The sequence below is a fragment of the Moschus berezovskii genome, chromosome 10, assembly GCF_049115385.1.
Source record: "Moschus berezovskii isolate FMDL1 chromosome 10, NW_MosBer_1.0, whole genome shotgun sequence".
Taxonomy (NCBI): Eukaryota; Metazoa; Chordata; class Mammalia; order Artiodactyla; family Moschidae; genus Moschus; species Moschus berezovskii.
The window spans coordinates 110,617,247-110,642,982 of record NC_142469.1 but is presented as its reverse complement, the minus strand read 5'-3'; the positions used below and the strand labels follow the sequence as shown (position 1 = coordinate 110,642,982).

Genomic DNA, 25,736 nt, shown 5'->3' with positions numbered 1-25,736 from the left:
GAGTTCCAAAGAATAGCAAGGAGAGGTAAGAAAGTCTTAAGTGATCAGTGCAAAGAAACAGAGGAAAACAACAGAATGGGAAAGACTAGAGATCTCTTCAAGAAAATTAGAGATTCCAAGGGAACATTTCATGCAAAGATGGGCTCGATAAGGTACAGAAATGGTATGGACTTAACAGAAGCAGAAGACATTAAGAAGAGGTGGCAAGAATAGACAGAAGAACTGTACAAAAAAGATCTTCATGACCCAGATAATCACGATGGTGTGATCACTCACCTAGAGCCAGACATCCTGGAATGTGAAGTCAAGTGGGCCTTAGAAAGCATCACTACGAACAAAGCTAGTGGAGGAGATGGAATTCCAGCTGAACTATTTCAAATCCTGAAAAATGATGCTGTGAAAGTGCTGCACTCAAAATGCCAGCAAATTTGGAAAACTCAGCAGTGGTCACAGGACTGGAAAAGGTCAGTTTTCATTCCAATCCCAAAGAAAGACAATGCCAAAGAATGCTCAAACTACCGCACAATTGCACTCATCTCACACGCTAGTAAAGTCATGCTCAAAATTCTCCAAGCCAGGCTTTAGCAATACATGAACCATGAACTTCCAGATGTTCAAGCTGGTTTTAGAAAAGACAGAGGAACCAGAGATTAAATTGCCAACATCTGCTGGATCATAGAAAAAGCAAAAGAATTCTAGAAATACATCTAATTCTGCTTCATTGACTACGCTAAAGCCTTTGACTATGTGGATCACAACAAACTGGAAAATTCTTCAAGAGATGGGAATACCAGACCACCTTACCTGCCTCCTGAGAAACCTGTATGCAGGTGAAGAAGCAACAGTTAGAACCGGACACAGGACAATGGACTGGTTCAAAATTAGGAAAGGAGTAAGTCAAGGCTATATATTGTCACTCTGCTTATTTAACTTCTATGCAGAGTACATCATGTGAAATGCCAGGCTGCATGAAGAACAAGCTGGAATCAAGATTGCCAGGAGAAAGAGCAGCAACCTCAGATATGCAGATGACACCACTCTAATGAAACAAAGTGAAGAGGAACTAAAGAGCTTCTTGATGAAAGAGGAGAGTGAAAAAGCTGGCTTAAAGCTCAACATGTGAAAAACTAAGATCGTGGCATCTGGTCCCATCACTTCATGGCAAATAGATGGGGGAACAGTGGAAAGAGTGAGACTTTCTTTCTGTGGGCTCCAAAATCACTGCAAATGGTGACTACAGCCACGAAATTAAAAGACGCTTGCTTCTCAGAAGAAAAACTATGACCAACCTAGACAGCATATTAAAAAGCATACGCATCACTTTGCTGACAAAGGTCCATCTAGTCAAAGCTATAGTTTTTCCAGTAATCATGTACAGATGTGAGAGCTGGACCATAAAGAAGGCTAACGCCAAAGAACTGATGCTTTCCAACTGTGCTGGGGAAGACTCTTGCGAGTCCCTTGAACAGCAAGAATATCAAACCCATCAACCCTAAAGGAAATGAGTCCTGAATACTCATTGGAAGGATTGATGCTGAAGCTGAAGCTCCAAACCTTTGGCCACCTCATGCAAAGAGCCGACTCACTGGTAAAGAGCCTATGCTGGGCAAGACTGAGGGTAGGAGGAGAAGGGAGTGACAGAGGATGAGATGGTTGGAAGATATCACTGAATCAATGGACATGAGTTTGAGCAAATTCCAGGAGGTAGTGAAGAACAGGGATGCCTGGCATGCCACCATCCATGCGATTGCAGAGTCGGACACGATTTGCCCCTGAAGAAGAGCAAAGTCAGTGAGTTGATGGCCGAGAACTTTAATACATGGAAGTCAAAATCTTCCCTATGTATAAGCAGTAACTACCTAGAACTCTCAACAGCACAGAACCACTCAAACAGCTAGCTGTTAGTTGGAAAAAGAATGCAGTTAACTTCCACTTACTCTGACACCTACACAGATCAGAGAGCAATCAGGCTCATGGGGCGGTTGGTACCTGGTAGGGTCACCAGGACTCACACCTGAAGTGATGAGCTGTGGCCACCACAGCACACGTGGCTTCCCCCACGACAGGAGCCATGGGAGGGCCTCTGAGCACTGGGGACACATGGGGGTTCAGTGCGGGGGCGGCAGGGGAGGGGGACGCAGATCTGGGGCTCAGTCTTGAGGGAGAGCACGGAACCTGGAGAGTGAAGTGGTGGACTGGCCTTGGGGCCTGAGCAGCCACTTGTGTCAGGTAACAGTGTTCAGTCTTGCAAAAGTGTCGATTATCCCCACATTAATCCATCGGGAGCTCATCCCTGTGGGCACAGGCTCACTGGAATAATAACAATTAAAGAAGAGGCAGGACATTGTGATGAAGAAGAGAAGCAGGACCACGGTGTCAGACACACCAAGCAATCTGCTGTGAGACTTAGTAAAGACAGGGGCAGGGAGTCCAGGGCACCTGCACAGAGACGCTTATTCTCTAAATGGGGTTGGCCAACTTGCAAGCAATCTGTTAAAGAAAAAAACAGCTAGATTCCCAGGTGAAATAAATTCCTGCTGGATCAAAAGATGTAAATAGAAAAAAGCTATAGAACTATAATGGAAATATAGGAATACTTCTATAATTTTGGAAAACAAAGGGTCTTTTAAGAAGAACTCCAAATGCGTAAGCCAGAGAGGAAAAACCTAAAGACAGGTAACAGCAACACGGGCAGAACGGCTGCCATGGTGAGAGAAGGACAAATGTCGTGCGGTGTCGCTCACACACGGAGCGCAACAAATGGCACAGACAGCTTACTTACAAAACAGAGACAGACTCCCAGCAGTACAAAGCACCCCATGGCTACCAGGGGCAAGGGGGGTGGGGGACGGACTGGGGAGTGGACCAACACACACACACTGCTATGCGTGAAACCGGTGACTAATCAGGACCCCCACACAGCACAGGGAGCTCTATTCGGTGATCTGTCGTGGCCTGTGTGGACAGGAACCTCAAACAGTGGATGCATACACATGTGTAACCGATTCACTGCTGCACACCTGAAACTAGCACACTGCCAATCAACCAGACTCCACTGAAGTGTTTTAAGCAAATAAATACAGATTTAGAGTAAAAAAAAAAAAAAGGATGAATTATTTCAGGTGAGATCAAGTAATATCAATTTATGTGTTGTAGAGACTACATGTCCACAAGTTATCTGTTCAGATAGAGGCATACCGTAACTCAAATAAATTAAAACAAAAGATAATTAAAATATAACTAATTACATTTGAAAACAACTCCATTCCCTCTCAACTGAAAGAAGTGAATCTAACGAAACGTCTTCTTCCTTACACGTTACCTTAAACACTGCTAACAGATCCTCATCAATAAATCTGAGTAAGAGGACAAAGGAAAATGCAAGCAGCTGACTGGCTACTTCTTTCGGAAATTCAGGTAAACTGATCTCCGCATGGCTTAACCGATCTCTTAGACGGGGACCCTCCTGATGGTTTAGAAAATCCCAGAGAAATTCCTACCAAAAAAAATGACACAAAAAAACACGTGGTTAGTATTCTCAGCAGAAAGAAGGAAGTCTGACTGCCCAGAGAGGGCAAGCCGAAGCAGCAGTGTTCATTACAGAAAAGTAAGCCTGGAAGAGAGAGTCAGTCAAGGTCATTGAGCCGATAAGCACCAAATCACCCAGGATCTCTTGGCTTCTCACTATACCCACCGCCTCTGCTGCGTTCTCCTGTGGGACCTCCCTTCTGTGTCTTGGCACCCTGCTGCCCGAGGCAGGATGCTCCTGGGAAGCCCTGTCCTCTGGAACTGCACCCCACAACCTCAGGCAGAGCCCCGTTGCTCAGGCTGGCTCTCCCGGGGAGCCGCGTTTCTGCAGACTGATAAGAACCTGGCGAGTCTGGAGGCCTGTGCACCAGGGCCACAGAGCTGCCTGCGTGGCTCCAGTGTGTGGCAGCAGCACCGTTCCCAGCCTCACCCCCGAAGGAGGAGGACTGTGTTGACCACACCTGGAATCCACAGCTGTGCTCATGACAACACAGGCTTTCTTTCCCCTCATGCCTCTCTCCCACGTGTCCTTTCTCAGATCACCCTTTCATTTCTGAAGCCCTGTGAACACGCCTGTTTCCTTAATGGCAGATGTTCAGGGACTCTTCCACAGGCAGAGGAAAAAGAGTCAGAAAACCAAATTTGCTGACTCAGGCAAACTGCCGCTGGACAGAGTCACAGAGATTCAAGATGAAAAAGAGCTTTCGATAAACGAGTTCAATCACGCTAACTTCCTGGTAGCAGAAAGGAGTGACTGATGTCACACAGCGGGAACTGGAACCCAGGCTGCTGACTCCCAGTTAAAAAATATAAGAATTCTATTTACAGTCCAAAGAAGTCACTGCAATATCCTCATAAAATACAAAAATTTGACAAATAGAAAACAGTTCTAAATAATTATCTTCTCACCCAACACTATCTTACTAGTCACATCTGACTTTGTTGTTGTTCATAATGCAAATACAGTCCCTGCTACCAACACATACGGGCTTCCCTAGTGGCTCAGACGGTAAAGAATCTGCCTGCAACGCAGGAGACCTGGGTTCTGTTCTCGAGTCAGGAAGATCCTCCGGAGAAGGGAATGGCTACCCACTCCAGTATTCTCGCCTGGAGAATCCCATGGACAGAGGAGCCTGGTGGGCTAAATACATACAGTCCATGGGCTCACAAAGAGATGGACATGACTAAACAACTAACACTTTCACACATTTCATCAATAAATCCACATAACTCACAAACTCAAACACTGTAAGGACCAGGGTGACCAAGTCCTCAGGTCCTAGGGGAAGGATGTCTGAATAACCAGCATGAAGCACAGGACCTGAGCTTGCTCAGAGCTCAGCCAACGCTGGCTGCAAAGACAGTGGAGTTCAGACATGCGAATGCTTCAGACGCACTTCTGGGCAGGAAACAAGATAAAATTAATGTCATTTTTGAGAAGAGCTAATCATACTGGTAAATAGTAGGGTATTAAATTATAAATGCCTGACACTTTACCATTGCAGGCTCTCCCAGGAAAAGAGGAAGCTGGTTGATTTTACCATCATTCAAGTGTTTTGCCAATATCTAAAACAGCAAAAAGAAGTAAGTTGAGTAACTGGTATACAGATACACACACATAGAACTTTCAGTATCAGAAGAGACTATACATGTGGTATGACGTGTGTTAAGTCCAAAGCAGATTAAATAAGGACAGTCTTAAGAAAGTGGCAACCACCTATTTAAGAAAAGTTTTCTTAACCAATATAATGAGTTTAAGAAGACATATATATATATGCATTATTAATTGTGTGAATGTATGTTTTCATGTGTTTAGGTGTGTATATGTGCTTATATATATTCATGTATATTTATGTGCATATATGGGCTTCCCTGGGGGCTCAGATGGTAAAGAATCCACCTGCAATGCAGGAGACCCCGGTTCAATACCTGGGTCAGGAAGATCCCCTGAGAAGGGAATGGCAACCCACTCCAGTATTCTTGCCTGGAGAATCCCATGGACAGAGGAGCCTGGGGCCTGGTGGGCTACAGTCCATGGAGTCACAAAGAGTTGGACACAACTGAGTGACTAACACATACTCACATGTGCGTATACATGTGTGGGTTTATGCATAGTTTGTGTATATAGGTATGTGCTTATGTGTACGTATGTGTTTGTGTGTCTCTGCAAGCACTGTACATGGTGTGTTTATACATATTACATGTGTGTACATGTATTTTATGGTCTTTCCATAATTAATAATTAGCCTAAAAGCTATACTCAACACTGTCATCAGCTTTTTCTTTTTTTCTGCTTATGTGACTATCAATATTTTCCTGCAAGCATATGATTTTTGGTTTTAAATTTAATTGATTTAATGTTAGTTAATTAAAATTAATCAAATTAATTTAACTTGATTTTTAATTTTATACTTTAATTTTTATTTTAAACAAATACAATGTTCTGTTTGTCTCAAGATATCTTGAAAGTTTACTTACTTCATCGAAGGTAGTATAAAGAGCTGTTGACTTCAGAAAAGGAAAGAAAATAAATAATTAAAGCAAAATACAAGTAGTGTGACATTATTCAAAGCAGGAAAAAATTCTAGCACAGGACCACAAGTATGAAGCCTTCATTTGTAAATAAAACTTTATCTAGCAACACTATGGGAAGGGTGTCGCTGACAAGATAAATATGACACATAAGGCATGAAGACACAGCGATCCTGGCGGACAAGCCACATACGACTGTCACCCTCACACACACAGCGATCCTGGCAGATAAGCCCTGTAAGACTGCACCCTCACACACACAGCAATTCAGGTGCGTCTGACACTCAGGATCCCACAACTTCACAAATCACTACTCACACACACAGAGCACCTCTACTGATGGCTGGTATTTGTGTGCAAGCAAGCACAATCGAGTGTTTTCTCCAACAAGCAGCCTGTGCCTTTCATGCTTCTTGAGTAACTGGCCCAGGGTTTACAGATGTGACTCAGGGCTAGACTGCCTGGACGTTCCAATCCCAACTTCAGCACCTTCTGCACGTGAAACCCCAAGGACCTTCACACACCCCAGTTTCTCTGCTAAACCAGAAGTGAGGCATGCCCAGCTCAAAGGCTTCTGGGGAAGTCAGCACAATTTTACACATGGCGTGTCAAAATCAGTATTGTGAGGAGGCTGAGCACCCAACAAACATGCTGCACTTATTAACGCTTACTAACAAACTTTCATTCTAATGTTATCAAATGTTCTCCGGCATGTATGACTGTGCAGATGGCTCTAAAGCCTCTATACTCCCAAACCTGCTGTGCTGATGCTAAAACCTCTCCTGAGCTCTAAGTGTTCAACTGCCTACTAAACATCCCCACCACTTCCTCAAAAAGACTGAACTTTTCACTCATCTCCATAAATGACGGGAATTAACTTCTATCTTGTCCTACAGAATTGGTATAAACATCGTCTCCTGCACCCCTAATACACATAAGCTTCTAAAAAGTCACAAAGTCTCACTCACCTTCACAACCTCCATTGACTCTAAAGAGATCTTATGCCATAAAATAATCATAGAATTTGCAGAAGCATTTTATAGTTTTACAAAGTATTTTCATTTGTATATCACCTTATAAGTAAACTGTATGAACATTATTTTTCGTACAAAGTTAAAAGCACATTGTACTTCCTTTCTGACCACTTCCCCAGTCCCCATGTCTTTGAGAGAGAAGCTTCATCTAACTTATTTCATCTGTTTGACAACTGTCATTTATAATTTTATTGCTACTTGTGTCTTGGTTGTTTGGAAAAGGTATATGGATTCATTACATATTCTAATGTACTGTCTACAGATTATAGGATAAAGTCAAACATGTATTTGCTGATACTTTTTAAGTTGACCTGTCTTTATACTTAGAAACGTCTCTTAAAAGTAGCTTTCCCTAGTGGCTCAGACAGTTAAGAAACTGCCTGCAATGCAGGAGACCCAGGTTCAATCCCTGGGTTGGAAAGATCCCCTGGAGAAGGAAATGGCAACCCACTCCAGTATTCTTGCCTGGAGAATTCCATGGACGGAGGAGCCAGCAGGCTACAGCCCATGGGGTTGTGAAGTCAGATACGACTGAGTGACTATCACTCACTCATCATAAACTGATGTTAGGTTTATTCTGGATAAAAGTCTGGGTTAAAATTTAAGACATTATTTGATAAACTGTATCCTCTGCAGAAACAGCCACAAAGTCAAGTGGGCCTTAGAAAGCATCACTACGAACAAAGCTAGTGGAGGTGATGGAATTCCAGTTGAGCTATTTCAAATCCTGAAAGATGATGCTGTGAAAGTGCTGCACTCAATATGCCAGCAAATTTGGAAAACTCAGCAGTGGCCACAGGACTGGAAAAGGTCAGTCTTCATTCCAATCCCAAAGAAAGGCAATGCCAAAGAATGCTCAAACTACCACACAATTGCACTCATCTCACACGCTAGTAGTCATGCTCAAAATTCTCCAAGCCAGGCTTCAGCAATATGTGAATCGTGAACTCCCAGATGTTCAAGCAGGTTTTAGAAAAGGCAGAGGCACCAGAGATCAAATTGCCAACATCTGCTGGATCATGGAGAAAGCAAGAGAGGTCCAGAAGAGCATCTATTTCTGCTTCATTGACTATGCCAAAGCCTTTGACTGTGTGGATCACAATAAACTGTGGAACATTCTGAAAGAGATAGGAATACCAGACCACCTGACCTGCCTCTTGAGAAACCTGTATGCAGGTCAGGAAGCAACAGTCAGAACTGTACATGGAACAACAGACTGGTTCCAAATAGGAAAAGGAGTACGTCAAGGCTGTATATTCTCACCCTGCTTATTTAACTTATATGCAGAGTACATCATGAGGAATGCTGGGCTGGAAGAAGCACAAACTGGAATCAAGATTGCTGGGAGAAATATCAAAAATCTCAGATATGCAGATGACACTACTCTTATGGCAGAAAGTGAAGAGGAACTCAAAAGCCTCTTGATGAAAGTGAAAGAGGAGAGTGAAAAGGTTGGCTTGAAGCTCAACATTCAGAAAACAAAGATCATGGCATCTGGTCCCATCACTTCATGGGAAATAGATGGAAAAACAGTGGAAACAGTGTCAGACTTTATTTTTTTGGGCTCCAAAATCACTGCAGATGCTGACTGCAGCCATGAAATTAAAAGACGCTTACTCCTTGGAAGGAAAGTTATGACCAACCTTGATAATATATTAAAAAGCAGAGACATTACTTTGCCAACAAAGGTCCGTCTAGTCAAGGCTATGGTTTTTCCCGTGGTCATGTATGGATGTGAGAGTTGGACTGTGAAGAAAGGTGATCGCTGAAGAATTGATGCTTTTGAACTGTGGTGTTGGAGAAGACTCTTGAGAGTCCCTTGGAGTGCAAGGAGGTCCAACCAGTCCATTCTAAGGGAGATCGATCCTGGGTGTTCATTGGAAGGACTGATGTTAAAGCTGAAACTGCAATACTTTGGCCACCTCATGCGACGAGTTGACTCACTGGAAAAGACTCTGATGCTGGGAAAGGTTGGGGGCGGGAGGAGACGGGGACGACCAAGAATGAGATGGCTGGATGGCATCACCGACTCTGTGGACATGAGTTTGAGTGAACTCCAGGAGTTGGTGATGGACAGGGAGGCCTGGCGTGCTGTGATTCATGGGGTCATGGAGAGTCGGACACGACTGAGCGACTGAACTGAACTGAACTGATCTACTTGTGCAGTGAAATAACAACTAAATGACCAAATTCATGAACCATAGAGTCAGGCACTGAGTGGCCAGGACACCATGAAATCAATTCTAAGAACATTCGAATGAGAGCTGACACTGGGTCTCCAGCTCTTTCCACTGGAAGGCCAGGCTTCACTCCATAACACGGAGTGAGAGGCACCGGGTGTGGGCACCAGCAGACCCAAGTATGGATCCCAGTCCCAAGGGCTACACGAGAGACCTCTACAAAAACGCAATGCAGGACTGCCTCCAGATAAGACAGAAACAGCAGAGGACAGCAGTGTCAGGTCCGAGCAGACAAGGCTCTGGAGGTCACCCCTGTGGTCGCAAGTGGCCAGGCAGGGAACAGCGGGCAAGGAAGCGGAAAGGTATGCAAGTCCAGGAACTGGCACGAGTCGAAATGATGCTGGTGAGAGCAGGTGGAGGACAGAGTGCAGACAGGCTGGGGCCAGACTCAGATCCTTTAAACCACACAGAAACGTGAGCAGTGCAAGCAGGTGCTGGAACTCATGAAAGGCTTTTAAGCAGATGGGTTCACAGAAGACACAGGAATACTCATAAACTTACTGAATACTCAGTGGCAGTGTGATAATGGATTAGAGGAGGAGGAGCGTGAAGACTCAGACACAGTTCAGGTGAGCGAGACACGAGCCAGCGAGGCTGAGCACTGACGGACCACGGGTAAATCGGGCAGGACCGACCAGCAGGGTGACACACAGGAGGACGGAGGGCAGGCGGAGAGCAGACGGCGCTGAAGCTGGAGGCGGAGCCACGAAGAGGACAGAGTCGTATCCGACTCTCTGTGACCGCGTGGACTGCAGCACGCCAGGCCTCCCTGTCCATCACCAACTCCAGGAGCTTTCTCAAACTCATGTCTATCAAGGCTGTGATGCCATCCAGCCATCTCATCATCTGTTGTCCCCTTCTCCTCCTGCCTTCAATCTTTCCCAGGATCAGGGTCTTTTCCAATGAGTCAGCTCTTCACATCAGGTGGCCCAAGTATTGGAGTTTCAGCTTCAAAATCAGTTCTTCCAATGAATACTCAGGACTGATCTCCTTTAGGATGGACTGGTTGGATGTCCGTGCAGTCCAAGGGACTCTCAAGAGTCTTCTCCAGCACCACAGTTCAAAAGCATCAATTCTTTGGAGCTCAGCCTTCCTTATGGTCCAACTCTCACATCCATACATGACTATTGGAAAAACCATAACTTTGACTAGATGAACCTTTTCAGCAAAGTAATGTCTCTGCTTTTTAATATGCTGTCGGACACGACTCTGTCCTCTTCGTGGCTCCGCCTCCAGCTTCAGCGCCGTCTGCTCTCCGCCTGCCCTCCATCCTCCTGTGCGTCACCCTGCTGGTCCGTCCTGCCCGATTTACCCGTGGTCCGTCAGTGCTCGGCCTCGCTGGCTCATATCTTGCTCACCTGAACTGTGTCTCATGAGTCTTCATGCTTCTCCTCCTCCTCCTGCTTTTGTTCCAAGAGCAAGTGTCTTTTAATTTCATGGCTGCAGTCACCATCTGTAGTGATTTTGGAGTCCAAGAAAATAAAAGTCTGTCACTGTTTCCATTGTTTCCCCATCTATTTGCCATGAAGTGACGGGACCGGATGCCGTGATCTTAGTTTTCTGCGTGTCAGCAGATGGCGGAGTAGAAGGATGTGTGCTCATCTTCTCCTGCGAGAACTCCAAAACTGCAGCTCGCTGCTAAACCACTGTCAACAGGAGACTGTTGGATCCCACACCGAAAAAAGATACCCACGTCCAAGGACAAAGGAGAAGCCCCAACAAGATGGTAGGAGGGGCAAAATCATGTTTTGAATGAGGATAGTAAGGAATATCAGAGAACAAATTTGTGCAAGAAAAAAATTGTCTTTTTTGAAGTAAAGTAAACCTGGGTACTGGGGAAAGCGCCTATGAACACATTCAACAAACAGGTGTAAACCTAACACAGGAGATCAAAGAACTGTGAGTTAGAAAGAATGGCTTGAAGATGGCTGGAACTTAACGGTCTAAACCACCCTCTTAGCACTGCTTTCGCGGCATCAACAACTTGTGCCATGTGGGGCTTTCATTTTCATGAGTTTCGGAGTATTCTCTGATTGGTGTTGCTCCCACACAGGTAACAGCTTTAGGCGCTGGATTATGTGAGCTCTCCCAGGGGATGCATATAAAGAAGAGTAGAGGGTTGAGAACAGGATCTTTTGAGGAATGCCTACTTCAGGGGCAAAAAGAGGAAGCGAACTAGGGAAAGGAGCAAGAACACCAGGTACAGTAGATGCTTGTGCTCGTCCCGTAACATATATCCGCCCTTTCCCCCACCTGATGGATCCTCCCGCAGCCCACTAGGACACGGCCACTCAAAGGCATGTCTAAGCCCCACCAGCAGCTCTGGCCAAACGGAAGCAGTCTCTTTAGAGAAGGCAGGCTGCAGACCAGCCATGCCCACCTCGTGGGGTTCAATGGCGCACCAGTGACTCTGACTACAGAGAAAGCGTGGGCATCAGCCGCTTCTATGACGCCATTACGTTTACAAACGACTGAGAATCTTTTTCCCATTTGTATCCCGCGCAGTCGTGTCTGACTCTCTGCGACCCCGTGGACTATACAGTCCGTGGACTTCTCCAGGCCAGAACACTGGGGTGGGTAGCCTTTCCCTTCTCCAGGGATCTTCCCAACCCAGGTCTCCCACACTGCAGTCAGATTCTTTACGAGCTGAGCCAGAAGGGAAGAATCACAGATGTAAGTCATACAAAATCAAAATAGGAAACCACAAAAAATTACAGTCAAGCCTTCCAAAGAAAGTTCTTGGGAAAAAATTCATTTAATGATAAACAAAAACAGGACAGTAAAAACTTTAATTAGAGACAGAAAACTGTCAGTACAGCAGCAACCACCACCACCACCCACTAGAGCATGTGTACCTCAGCAGTTAGAAGTCTCTTCGGACATCCATTAACTTCAGCAAAAACCTTCCTAAGGCCAGTCTCGAGCTGCACCAACAACAATATGGCACAGTCAGCAAACCTGTGAAATTGACGAAAATCAGTAAGACTTCACGTTCTAAAGGTAAACTGGCACTAACACCATAATAAGGATGCTGCTTTCCAGAGGTTTCCAACGTGTGTCCAAAGCAGCGAGGGGTGACACTACTCACTAACGTGAGAAACAAAGACGAACCAAGGTCTCACAAGACGAGTGGCAATAAAACTGTTTTCTGGCGTTTTAATGATGAGACATTTCAGTAGCTGCAGCGGAATAAAATGTCACCAAATACCTGCCAAACTTGTTTCATCTAAAAAGTACTCAGACACCAGGGTGCCGGTGGGCTCTCATGGTTTCCAATCAAGTGTTTACATCAGGACAGAGGAATGGGAGGGAAGTGGAGCCTGCTGACCTCCAAGGTCAACACCCAGGGCCTGCTCCCTGGGGAACAGAGGTAACTGACAACCTCTGTCTCTCCTGATTCTCTAACACTGCACACCGTGTTTCAGTCACAGTAAGAGCTTGAAAAATATTACTAAGTCGATTCAAAAAAGTAATTATTGGGGCGCTCCCTGGTGGCCTAGTGGTTAGGACCCTGGGTTTCCACACCCGTGGCCTGGGCTCAATCCCTGATCAGGGAACTGGGGTCCTGCGAGGTGTGCAGAGCAGCCAAAACAATTTCTTAATTTCTAAAATAAAAATTAAATTAAAATAATTAATCATTAACTATATAAAACTGTACTGAAAAACAAAAAAAAATGTTTAAAACACAATTACAAGATGCCTTTTAATTAATTACAGGAAGATAATTTATGCTCGGGTCGACTCCTGTTTGCTTTTACTCCAACAGCAACACAGTATGGGAGGCAGAGGCTTCTAGGAAGGCCTGGCCTCCAGACCACCAGTGACCACTCTGTAAAGCAACACTGCAGGTACCTGTGAGACTTTAACTTGCTTAATGCAACTTCCCAATATGGCAACATGATTTTCAGTATAAAAGTAGACTTCTTTATCACTTCTTCTAATACTGAAAGCACCTCAGATGTAACATCTGTAAAATAGCAAAAACTTTTAAGCACAATCACACTGATCAACTGAAAAAAGGTATGAACACACTTAGGGAGTGATGCCACTGGGCCGACCTCTTTAAGAAGATGGACCATGGGCTATGCGTGCCGTCTAAGAGTGAGGCTACCTGAATGATGCCAAGGCTGTAGGTGACCACAGGCACCCTGTGGGGGCCCAGGGCAACCCCTGGACCCCCACATAGAGGCTGCAACTGTGTGAGCAGAAGAGTTCAGGGGCAACTGGTTGACCACACTGACCAAGAAAATACATATTCCAAAGATACGGGAAACAAGAGTGAACCCAAAGGTAAACTCTGGACTTGAGGTGACCATGCCATGTCCATGTAGGCTCATCCATCTGTGGCAACCGATGTCCCACCTGGTGAGAGATGCTGACAAGACGGGTGGCTGGGAACCTCTGCACCTCCTTCCTGATTCTGTTGTAAACTTAAAACTGCTCCACACAAGTAAAGTCTGAAAAGATATATGCTACTGGCAGTCACCAGACTACCAAAAGATTCCTTGATACCAAAAGGCTAAGACCACTGGGCCCAAGATGCTCGGTACTCTTCCCACCTGGGTTTACATCAGCATATACAGACGCAGCATGTCTACCACCAAACAGGAAAAGGAACGGGCCTGGAGCAAACACAGGGTTTGTCTGCTCTCTTGAAGTCCTGTGTCCTCAACCTCATTAATCTGGTAAGACTTCGACATGAAGAAAATAAAGATGATATTTGTTGTTGTTTAGTTGCTAAGTTGTGCCCAGTTCTTTGTGACCCCACGGACTGTAGCCCCAGGCTCCGCTGACCATGGGATTTCCCAGGCAAGAGTACTGGAGTGGGTTGCCATTTCCTTTTCCAGGGGATCTTCCCGACCCAGAGACTGAACCCTCATCTCTGGGGCTGGGAGACGGGTTCTTTTCCACTGAGCCACCAGGGAGGCCCAAAGATGACACAGGAGGATGCTTGCACTAATGGTGCTGCCGGCATCACCGCTCGGAGAGCAGAGCAAGAGCGCCGAGAGGCGAAGGGCCTGCACGGCCCAGCCTGGCCCAAGCCACGCACCTGCACAATAAACTAATCGATCACTGATACTGGTTCACGTCGATTAGTACTATCAATATCGATCAACATTATTATCATCCACCAATAATACTAACACTGACTCCCGGCGCCAAACCTGGGGGCACTGTGGGAAGAGGTGAGGATTTATGTGGCAAAGTTTCAGAGGTTCTTCATGAAACTTTCAAAGGCATGTTGCCCCTGGAGAGTGACTATTCCACCCAAAGAGCTCCAGTCTCAGTGCTGCTTAATAATGCTATAAGTATCTTTACAAAGACAGAGTCAAAGAAAAATGCGAAATTGGTACTTGCCAGGGAAAACAATCAAATCCTCTACGCTCGTAAGAGTTAGGAAAGGTCGATGTGCCAACGTGAAGTTAGTCCGTTGAAGGTAACCCTTCAGTAGCTGACCCAATCCTGCTGTCAACACCACCATCATTGAGCAGTACCTAGCGGGAAACAGCACAGAAACCTGTTAGAAACACGAACCCAGCACACATATAAAAAGCTCTACTTTAAAAAAAAAATGTTTAAAATTAAAAAAGCAAAACAGTATCAAATTGCAGAATATCCCACTGGCTATGGGGATGAGGCTGTGCAGTGGTCCAGAGGACCAGTGACCTCTCAGGAACCGGTTAGCCGAAACCGAGGACCCCACCCACCGGAAGCTGTGCACGTCACCACTTCCGCCGCTGGGCATAAGTCAGGGAAATCGTAACCCGATCACCACAGTGGCCATTGGGCCACTAGCATCCTGTTTTGTCTTCAACATCCTGAACCCGAACTCTTATTTATCTCAAACTACATCGTTCCTTGCTGTGAAATTGGAAATTAAACACACTTCTCGGCACAGGAAGGAAGCGCGCGCCTGCCCGAGCACCTACTTGGGCGGCACCTCTTGAGGGGCCGCGAAGCCGTGCCACAGGACGTTGCGGAGGTTGAGCCCGCGCGGGGAGCCCACGAAGACCTGGAGCACGTCCATCTGCGAGAGGGGCAGGGCGCGGGGTTACCGGGGAGCCAACCCAGCCGGGGCCGCGTGAGCTTCCCCCCGGAACCGAGGGGGCACATGAGCGAACCCGCGCGGGCCGAGCGCTCGTGTCGGACGCTGTCTGCAGTATCCCTTCCTCGCTCACCCAGGGGACGACCGCCGAGGGAGACACTACGCACGGGAGAAGCACACAGGCGGGAGGGGTGAGACCACGCGTGTAGGGCCCCAAAGCCACAGGCGGATGGGGGCCCCCAGGACACACTGCTTCCACGCCACACGTCGAGAGGCCCGGTCTGCAGATAGAACAACTGCAGGGCAAACGGCAGACTAGACGGCACGGCAGGCAGCTGAGCGACGAGGCTCAGCCTCCTGTCTGCCTTGAAGCTCTCCGTTCACCTGCTCCACCCTCCTACCCATCCACACAGAGTGCAGACCCTCCAGTACAAGGATCTGCTTGTCCAGCTGCAGCACTTACACCTTCCCTGGCATCCTCTGGGTGTGCAGCGCCACGCGTTACAGGAGACTCAGAACACATGGAAGCTGCTCAGAGACTGCTGCTGCTAAGCTGCTAAGTCACTTCAGTCGTGTCCAACTCTGTATGACCCCATAGACGGCAGCCCACCAGGCTCCCCCATTCCTGGGACTCTCCAGGCAAGAACACTGGAGTGGGTTGCCATTTCCTTCTCCAATGTGTGAAAGTGAAAAGTGAAAGTGAAGTTGCTCAATCGTGTCCGACCCTTAGCGACCCCATGGACTGCAGCCTACCAGGCTCCTCCATCCATGGGATTTTCAAGGCAAGAACACTGGAGTGGCTTGCCACTGCCTTCTCCGACTAAGAGGACTCAAACCAGTGTCTTAGGAAAGAGGAGCTGAGCCTCCCAGAGACTCAGGAAAGGACTGAAGCTGCTTCATCCACCCGCAGACTAGGGGGGAAGGGGAGACAGGTGCTCTGGATGCCCTCAGGGGCAGGAACTCACACAAGGGGTTTCGACTCAGTGCCAGAACATCTGACAGCCAGTCCTTCTGTGCTACTCCAGGAAGTACACTAACTTAAAATACTTTAACATGAACTTAATTAAATATCAATAACTATAACAAAATTAATAATTAAATATTACTTGCTTTAAATTTACTCTTATTTTAAATTAATTGTTCATACCATCTGGGAAACTACAAGTATATATGCCAAGGAACTAGGAAAACTACCTGAGAGCTGAAAGGGCTCTGGGTGGGCAGAAAGCTCACTGCACAACACAGGCAGAAAACAGAGGACAGAGCAAAACAAGGGATTTAAGAGTTCAGTGTGACCACAAGCAGTCTGTACTTCACTCCACACACTCCACCAAAGGAAATGACCCTAAGCTGACAAGGGGTAACGAACCACCAGGAAGCGTGGGAAAGCTTCACTGACAACAGTTTCTCAGTGAGTCCTGTCTGTAAATGTCCTCCTGGGGGGCACCACCCTGGCATGCTTCTTCACCCTGACCTGACTTATTCAGTTGCCTGAAGGTTACTCACTGGTCTTAAAACACCGTGATCACGTGGCCTTGAGAAGATCTTGATAAAGTACCCGTTTTTTAAACTGGAACTGAACTGAAATTTTTTTTCAACTTAAGTTTCAGTAGCTGCAAAAGGTATACTTTCTCACATGTTAAAAATATTGATTTTTTAAATAATAAAATTGTAATATCACTCTTTAAAGGGTTAAAATTTTACTCTTGAATAAGTTAGTATTATATCTTCTAGAATTACTATAATACACAATCAATGAGGTCAATAGACTTCAAATTGCTCATCTGCCTGGCCCCCAGAGGTTACTGTATCAGAGGCTAATACTCCAGCGTCATCACACCAGAGGCTCCACACCTGCGGTCTTTGCACCTGCTCATCACACCAGAGGCTCCACACCTGAGGTCATCACACCTGCTCATCACACCAGAGGCTTCGCACCTGAGGCTATCACACCTGCTCATCACACCAGAGGCTTTGCACCTGAGGCTATCACACCTGCTCATCACACCACAGGCTCCACACCTGAGGTCATCAAATGGGTTCATCACACCAGAGGCGCCACACCTGAGGTTATCACACCTACTCATCACACCAGAAGCTCTCACACTAGAGGCTCCTACACCTGAGGTCATCATATCAGAGGCTATCATCAAAGCACATTAGCACCAAGACAAGAGAAAGGTGTGTCTTTTGGCTGGAAGCATGGCAATTTTGGCTGGAAAGGGTCTGTGGGAAAGAAACGTAAGCTTGAATCCCTGAAATAATTAATTTTTTTCCTAACATAGCATCAATTTTTGAGAAACAAAAATAGAGCTAACATTGATTGTCTGAGGCCCTTTTTCCTCTATCAGTTTTAACTGGACAAGCTCACCACAGGCTGCCCGAAGACTTGAGCAAGTTCCTCAGATGTGAGCAGATCTCTTAAAAGAAAGGGGCAGTCCTTGTCAATCAGTAAATATACCTGAAATTCAAACAAACTTGTGTAACAACTGTATTACAATGAGCCAAATCACATTAACCAAAATATCACTCACAAAGCAAGTGTCTGTACAGATGAGGGGAGGAAAGAACTGGAGACATTGATGTTTCTGATCTCACAATCATTCAAAAAGAAAATTATTTCAAAAATCTGTGCCAAGTGATTATACAGGAAAATAATAATTAAAATCTAGAAATCTCAGTGAAACTGCAAAACAGTTTATTGTTCATTCAGACATTTTACACGGCCAAGAGTGAAAGAGTCCTCACACTTACATCACCCAGGGCTCGCTCCAGACATGATGTGAGCTTCATGAGGCTGAGAGAAATACTGGGAGGGTCAAGACTTCTCAAGGCATCAAGTATTTCAGGAAATAACTGTTTAGAATAAGACACATGTCAGAATTTGTGTTCAATAAGCACTATTTCTCAAAGTCACAATTCTATTAATGAAATTCCAACCTCTAAAGATTTCAATTAGTATATTTTAATGACTGTTTTGGTGTAGGTAAACATTTTTTATATAAATATAACAAGATACAAAGAATCAAGAAAAACGTTTGAATACCTAAGGAGGTTTTGGCAAGTTCTTTATGTAAATGTTTATTACATAAAGTAATACATAAAATGGTATTGTGTGAATTTTGAGGCACTTTTGACATGTTGTAGGAGTGATGTGGACTTTTTGGAGTTTTACACATTCATAAGTGAATGGTCTGTATCTCGTGCCTTTGTTGGTTTTCTGTGAGCTGTAGTTTCTGGGAAATGAAAAAAAAAGCAATAAATCTGGCATAACTGTAAACTGGAAAGTCAAATACTTTAATCTAAATCTTATATCTCATTTTGATTACTTCTTAAAAACATAAATAAGGCAGCTCACCCTGCCACTTAAGCGAGCTACTACACAGGGAGATGCTGATTGCAGCCATGAAATTAAAAGACGCTTACTACTTGGAAGGAAGCCTTGACTAGACTGAACTACTTGGAAGGAAAGTTATGACCAACCTTGATAGTATATTAAAAAGCAGAGACATTACTTTGCCAACAAAGGTCTGTCTAGTCAAGGCTATGGTTTTTCCTGTGGTCATGTATGGATGTGAGAGTTGGACTGTGAAGAAAACTGATCGCCGAAGAATTGATGCTTTTGAACTGTGGTGTTGGAGAAGACTCTTGAGAGTCCCATGGACTGCAAGGAGATCCAACCAGTCCATTCTAAAGGAGATCAGTCCTGGGTGTTCATTGGAAGGACTGATGCTAAAGCTGAAACTCCAATACTTTGGCCACCTCATGCGATGAGTTGACTCACTGGAAGAGACTCTGATGCTGGGAAAGGTTGGGGGCGGGAGGAGAAGGGGACGACTGAGATGGCTGGATGGCATCACCGACTCTGTGGACATGAGTTTGAGTGAACTCTGGAAGTTGGTGATGGACAGGGAGGCCTGGCGTGCTGTGATTCATGGGGTCGTGGAGAGTTGGACACGACTGAGCAACTGAACTGAACTGAACTGAACACAGGGAGAAGGGAAGGCCCTGCCACTCTGTATGAGGAAAGCCAAAGTATTCTAGAGTTAGATTTTTATAGTTACTGCTCTACTGTAATCACTTAATGTGCCAAGGGAAATGGCTGTTTGAACCTTGAACTACCCTACCTCCCTTCTGCAGCCCTCAACAAACCAAGCATCCCCGCCTCTAGTCCGCTGGTCCCAACAGTAAGAACATCTTACAATCAGTCTGGAAGGTCTCTTTTTTTTCTGGAGCTGTCCAGTTTTTCTGTCCTGGGACCAGAAGCACCCATGCACCAAACCACCTCCCCGAATCCCAATCCTGACACTGCATCCAGAAACTTCCTTGGGCAAAGGACGTCTCTCAGCTCAGGCTTTGCAAACAGCTCCAACTTTCCCTCCCAACACTCAAGCCTGCTCACAGCCCAGGGCCCAGAGGACAGAGAAGATCCCTTTAAAATCAGCAAGAAGTAAAGGCCTCTAAGTGGAATCTGCAGTCTTTCATTTCTAAGACTTTGTTGCTGTTCAAAAGCCAAACCTCTGGGACACCTGTCCACTGGAGCGCCGGTGCGTACTGCATTTCAAACTGCCCCTCGGGCAGAGACGACAGGTGCAGGTGGACGGCCCGGCACACGGGGCCCAGCAGCCGCACGCTCTCCCGGTGGTCCAGACCCTGGGCTGCAAGGGTGAGAGAGCAAGTGAGCTCCGCGTCATGTGGTGAAAACGCCTGTGTTGCCAAAGCGCTTCAATGACGAAACTTCCACAAAATCGAGACCCAGTTTAAACTGAACTTAAAACAAAGATACTCATGTTGTGGAAAATAAGTTACATATGCGTTTACCTGATTATAAAAGAAAAACTGTCAGAGAGTTTGAAAAATACAGAAAGGTTCAAATAAGACAAAAAATATTTTTTAATTTCTTTCCCTGTATGTAAGTTTGTATATATAATACTTTAACTTGACTTTTTAATATAATCATTATTAGACTAGGAGAGTTCCAATGACATTAATTTATAATAATTATTATTATTTTGGAACGTATTTATAATATGAATTGTTAGTTTGAGGTTTTTTTCTGTAAGTTTTGGCTGAACATTTACATGGTTCACAACCCCAAAATATAAAAGGGTAGAGGTCTCTCTCCTGCCACCAGTTCTCCTTCCTATAGCAGCTTTCACATTTCAAGAAACGTTATACATTTCTCAAGTGTATTTAGAAATATTCATATATACACCAGCAAATATTACATGTTCCCCCTATTGTTTCACTCAGCCATACAGCTCAGAGAGATTTCTGGGCCAGAAAGATGGGCCTGCTTACTCTCTTTCACCACTGCATAATGTTCCCTCGCACGCATTTTCATAATTTGACCAGTCCCGCAGTGCTTGATATCTGGCTATTTCCAGTGTTCTTTCCTTCTTTCTCTATTACAAAATGCTGCAAGGAGTAATCTGGCACAGGCACACATTCACCCCTGTGACTGGACCTGTCTTGTATGTTCCTGGATGGAACTGCTGGGCCAGAGCATGTTTGCTTATAATTTTTACAACTATTTTAAAATATTCCAATCCACATCCCTACTTAAAAAAAAGGCACAAGAATACCTAGAAGACATGTAAAATAACTGTATGTACCACTGGTCATCCCATACCCTTAACTCAATGACTTCTGTCTGCTTCCCTTTTCCACCTGGACTGCAGGCCGAGAGCCCTCGGCCCGCACAGCCTCTGAACCCTCCTCCTCAACCACGGCTTCCCTTCACTCCCCTGCGCTTCTCTGGTCTTACCCCCTCTCTTTCCACACCGATTCTTTTTCTCTTTGAGTTAGGCCTGTACTATTAATATAACATCTCCTAACCCAAAAAGCCCTTGGACTGCAAGGAGATCCAACCAGTCCATTCTAAAGGAGATCAATCCTGGGTGTTCACTGGAAGGACTGATGCTAAAGCTGAAACTCCAATACTCTGGCCACCTCATGTGACGAGTTGACTCACTGGAAAAGACTCTGACGCTGGGAGGGATTGGGGGCAGGAGGAGACGGGGACGACAAAGAATGAGATGGCTGGATGGCATCACCGACTCGATGGACATGAGTTTGAGTGAACTCCGGGAGTTGGTGATGGACAGGGAGGCCTGGTGTGCTGTGATTCATGGGGTCGCAGAGTCGGACTCGACTGAGCGACTGAACTGAACTGAACCCAAAAAGCAGTGGTCAGAAAGGGAAAGTTTACAGGTTAAGACATTTTAAAGAGAAGAGTATTGATGGGCATTTGGGCTGCAGGCAAAGTACAAACCTGATTCTGTATAAACCACGCAGTCTGTAATTTTCTTCCAGCATATGTCGCCGTTTTGAGTTACAATACTACTGATGTCGCAATTTTCTCTGACTTCAAACCCAAGTTTACAGACTATGTCATACACCGAAGGAGAAAGACAGGTGGCAATCGGCTCCCCAATTAATATCTGAAATATAAAACATAAAACACTCTCTTTAACGGAAAATATTAACTTTATAATATATTTATGTCACAGGAAAACTCTATTATGTCTTATAGAATATACTCAGGAATAGTTACTGTGTTAGCACACTTTCTGGACGTCAAAAAAATTATATGATTAAAACATTGTGATTAAATATTAACTAAAGATTACTTATGCAAATATTTTCAAGTAAATGTTTAAAGATTTTAAATTATTTTATTAAACAAAATATTTTTAACATAAGAATTTACAGAAGCTCAGAATATTTTATGGATAGTGCATTATTCCTTTCAGCATTCACAAATTATCCCAAAGTTATCAAAATAAGCATTTTTACATGAGGGCTAAGAAAAATAGAAAATTAAGCTATTAAATGAATTAAACATTAAATAATGTTAAAACAGAGCAAAATGCATAATTCTGACTCCCTACATAGTGTAAAAGGCAGAAAATCATGCTGCTTTTTCATAAAAAAATAAAACCAATTTTTGATAATTCTCCTGACATTACACTAAGATCGCCTAATAAATCTGCAGAGAGATCATATTCTAGGTCTGAAAAGGACCTGGTGTCTTTATGAGATGTGTTAAGGGGTGTGCATTTCCCAACACTAGTAAGTCTTGGCAGCTCCCTAATTTGGAAGCCAGCTGGCTTCAGTTCCTCTATCCCCGTCAGTATCATCCATTATCCTGTCCACTCTTTCTGTCCCCAAAAGCTTCATTCCTGCTCTCACCCTTGAAGTCAACCAATGCTTTCAGGCTCCAGGAACTGAGGTACTCCCTGAGAGACCTGCGTGGAATATTCAGCAATCCTCTGTGACACCCGCTCAACCAGCCAGCACACTCTCTGTGGAGCGCCGCAAGACAGCACGAGAGGGGGCCGCTGCTTCTCCAGCCCCCAGCCAGGCGATTCCGGTGCCTCTCTGGGTAATTTCCACTTCTCTGAGCACTCCCTTCAGTTTTCAGTTGCACTGCCCCCTGCTGCAGCAGCTGAGTCCAGTCTGCAATCTTTCCAACACTTGCAGGGCCAGCTTCACCCGAGAACGCCCATCAGATACACACAACACGCATCCGGTGACTTCCCTTCAGAACTCTGCATCCTACTTGCCAGGCTCTTCCATGCAGCTCTGTAGCACAATTTCCTCCTCAGAGACCTGAGTTTCAGCCATGCGGGGACCCTCCTCTAAATGTCTAAGCTTTAAGATGCCAACCACTTCCCTCAGCTCCCTCCGTCCTCTGGAGTGACTGCTTCCTGCAGCTGCTGTCCACCACACTCTCAGAGATCTCACTTTATCCGTTCACATAACTAGTTAACTATTTTATTCCTAGTTAATGCTCTATATCAAATGATCAAGTGAAAACTCCTGTGGTCTGTCTCTGGACAAAAATACACAAATATAACTCAGAAAGGTTACATTCACATCAAAAGAGACTCCTTGCATTTTTAAACAGCATTTGAACTCTAAAGGAATGAGCTAAAGTTTTGGAGTGACAGGAACAGGCAGAAATGATATTTCTGCACAAAAACTCATCTACTCCACTAGTAAAGTGGGCCCTGAATTTCACAACTGAGGTTGTAAGTAAAGTCTCTTTTGGTTGTAGACACCAGATCAACACAGTAGTCCCTCAGACTCAACCAAACATTAAGATCCTGGAGACAGACCAGGTCTTACACAATGTTGTATGCCCAGGACACAGCAGATGCTAGAACACAATAAATGAAAAACAAGTTAAACGAATTATTGCTGTAAGGTCGGACCTCAATGGCCATTTTGGCCTCTTCCCTTTCTTCCTGCTCTTCTTCCCACTGGCGGAAAAAGGCTGACTATTGTGCTCTGTCGGAGAAGGGAACGGCAAGCCACTCTAGTACTCTTGCCTAGAAAATCCCATGGATGGAGGAGCCTGGTAGGCTGCAGTCCATGGGGTCACTCAGTCGGACACGACTGAGAGATCTCACTTTCACTTTTCACTTTCACGCATTGGAGAAGGAAATGGCAACCCACTCCAGTGTTCTTGCCTGGAGAATCCCAGGGACGGGGGAGCCTGCTGGGCTGCCGTTTATGGGGTCTTACAGAGTCGGACACGACTGAAGCGACTTAGCAGCAGCAGCAGAAGCATTGTGCTCTGTTCCCTCATTCCCTCCCCCACTGCTAGAATGTCCTTGAGGTATCCGCTCCTGGTAGAAACCAACCCTCTCCTAACCTCCCCCTCCTAACCTCCTGTCCAGTAACAGCATTCTGCCCAAAAACAGCAAGAACTATTCCGCTGCATCAGCACAGCCTTGAGCAGACCAGGCAACCAACCCGGTCTTGCCCCCGGCTAACTGACCGGTGAGAGCCCACCCTCCAAATCTCGCCTAAAATTACACAAGTTGCCTCTTGCCTTTGTTCGGCACGGACTTCCTGACCTCGCTCTGTTAGGTCTTGGGGTTCCGCCCGGGGTTGCGCAGCCATTAAAGCCTGTTACATTATTTGGCGTCTGGGTTCTCTTATTCAACATCATTGGGCCATCTCTACCTTACAATTGGCTCCCCCGACCCCAGTTGGTGGTTCAGAGGGTAAAGAATCTGCCTGCAATGCAGGAGACTGGGGTTCATTCCCTGGGTTGGGAGGATCCCCTGGAGAAAGGAATGGCAACCCACTCCAGTATTCTTGCCTGGAGAATCCCATGGACAGAGCATCCTGGTGGGCTACAGTCCATGGGGTCGCAGAGAGGCCTATAGGACTGGGCAATTAACAGTTTCACCCTGAGTTGAAACGGACCTCTCTACAGGGAATGGCTACATTCTACTCCTACAAATAGATGTGTAATTCTAGAAGTTGGCTTGTAGGTTAACTTTTTAAGCTCATACTCCCTTAGACAAGAAGAGACCCTGCTGTTAATTGAGAAATAAAATCCAACCTCAAATCAAGAAATAATAGATGCAATAATAGATACTGCAATGCTTTAACTGCCACTCAAGACAATAAGTCTCTCTCTCTGTGTTACACTCGGGGATATGTCTGTCCTCCCACTAGAAGCCCCAAAGCCTGCATTTTTGTGTGTGTACCCCTGCGTGTCATCTTTGGTACTTCAGTGTCTTGCCCAGAACAAAATGGGACAGTGCAGATGAGCTGGGCATGAGAGCTAGCATGACCTGAATTTTAAATTCTTCCTCAGACTCTTTTCCACCTCTTGCCTTGGAAACGTTAACATACCTGAGAGTTTTAAATGTAAAACGGGGTAAAACATCACCACCTTCTATGGTTGCAGTAATCAGAGATAATACTTGAAAAGCAGCCAGCACACAATACTCAGCAAGTAGCAGCTGGTGCTAAAAACTGCTCACAGATAACCGACTGACACTGAAATCCCTGAGGCAGGAAAGTAAAATCTTTATTGTGAGGCAACCCCACTGAGGCGGCCAGTTAATGAGGCCCTTTGATTTAGTTTTACGTTATCAACGTGGCCTAAAGACGTCAACTGCAATTCTAACTTGCAAGTGTGAACCAGAGATCACCACACTTACTTCCCCCATCGCTAAGGGGCCACCTAGAGGACACTTCCTTCAGGGGCGAAGGCCAGTCGGAACAAAGGCGAAAAGCCGCGGCGCGCTGCGCGTGCCCGCCCGCGGTCCCGGAACAGCTCCTGTGCTTCGCGGTGGCGGCCGCAGAGCTTCCCCTCGCGCGCGGGGCGCAGGCTCGGTCCCCACGACGCGTCCTCACAGACTTCAGCCGGGGCCTGCGTCCCCGAACGCGGGGTCGGCGCCACCAGGGAGCACGAGGGCGGAAGGGGGCTCCAGCAGGCGCCCCCTCGGGCGGACGCCGCCCGCCCTCCTCCGCCGCGGCGCCGGCCGCAGTCAGGACGGGGCTTCCCGCGTCGCAGCCTGACGGACGAACTCGGGGGCGCTCGGGGAC

General features: G+C 45.9%; 1 protein-coding gene across 9 annotated transcripts in view; it reads right to left on the bottom strand.

Annotated features, from left to right (window-relative positions):
- ERMARD (ER membrane associated RNA degradation) overlaps positions 1-25,734 on the bottom strand; it is a 35,710-nt gene extending 9,976 nt beyond the window's left edge. For 4 of the 9 annotated variants that reach the window (XR_016038474.1, XR_016038473.1, XR_008686856.2 and 1 more), the window contains exons 1-12: positions 25,349-25,733; positions 21,655-21,823; positions 19,899-20,038; positions 18,135-18,236; positions 17,752-17,841; positions 15,265-15,362; positions 14,693-14,829; positions 13,187-13,301; positions 12,190-12,292; positions 6,007-6,036; positions 5,026-5,094; positions 3,323-3,496 (exon numbers count right to left, since the gene is read on the bottom strand). Coding sequence is in view for 1 of the 9 variants with exons in the window: in XM_055432897.2 (XP_055288872.2) it covers positions 3,323-3,496; positions 5,026-5,094; positions 6,007-6,036; positions 12,190-12,292; positions 13,187-13,301; positions 14,693-14,829; positions 15,265-15,362; positions 17,752-17,841; positions 18,135-18,236; positions 19,899-20,038; positions 21,655-21,823; positions 25,349-25,357 (1,236 nt within the window). In the remaining 8 variants the exon portion in view is untranslated. Of the gene's footprint in view, positions 1-3,322; positions 3,497-5,025; positions 5,095-6,006; positions 6,037-12,189; positions 12,293-13,186; positions 13,302-14,692; positions 14,830-15,264; positions 15,363-17,751; positions 17,842-18,134; positions 18,237-19,898; positions 20,039-21,654; positions 21,824-25,348 lie in introns of those variants that run through there. The other 5 variants (XR_016038477.1, XR_016038478.1, XR_016038476.1 and 2 more) reach the window with 5 other exon arrangements.
- Between the last annotated feature and the right edge of the window lie 2 nt (positions 25,735-25,736).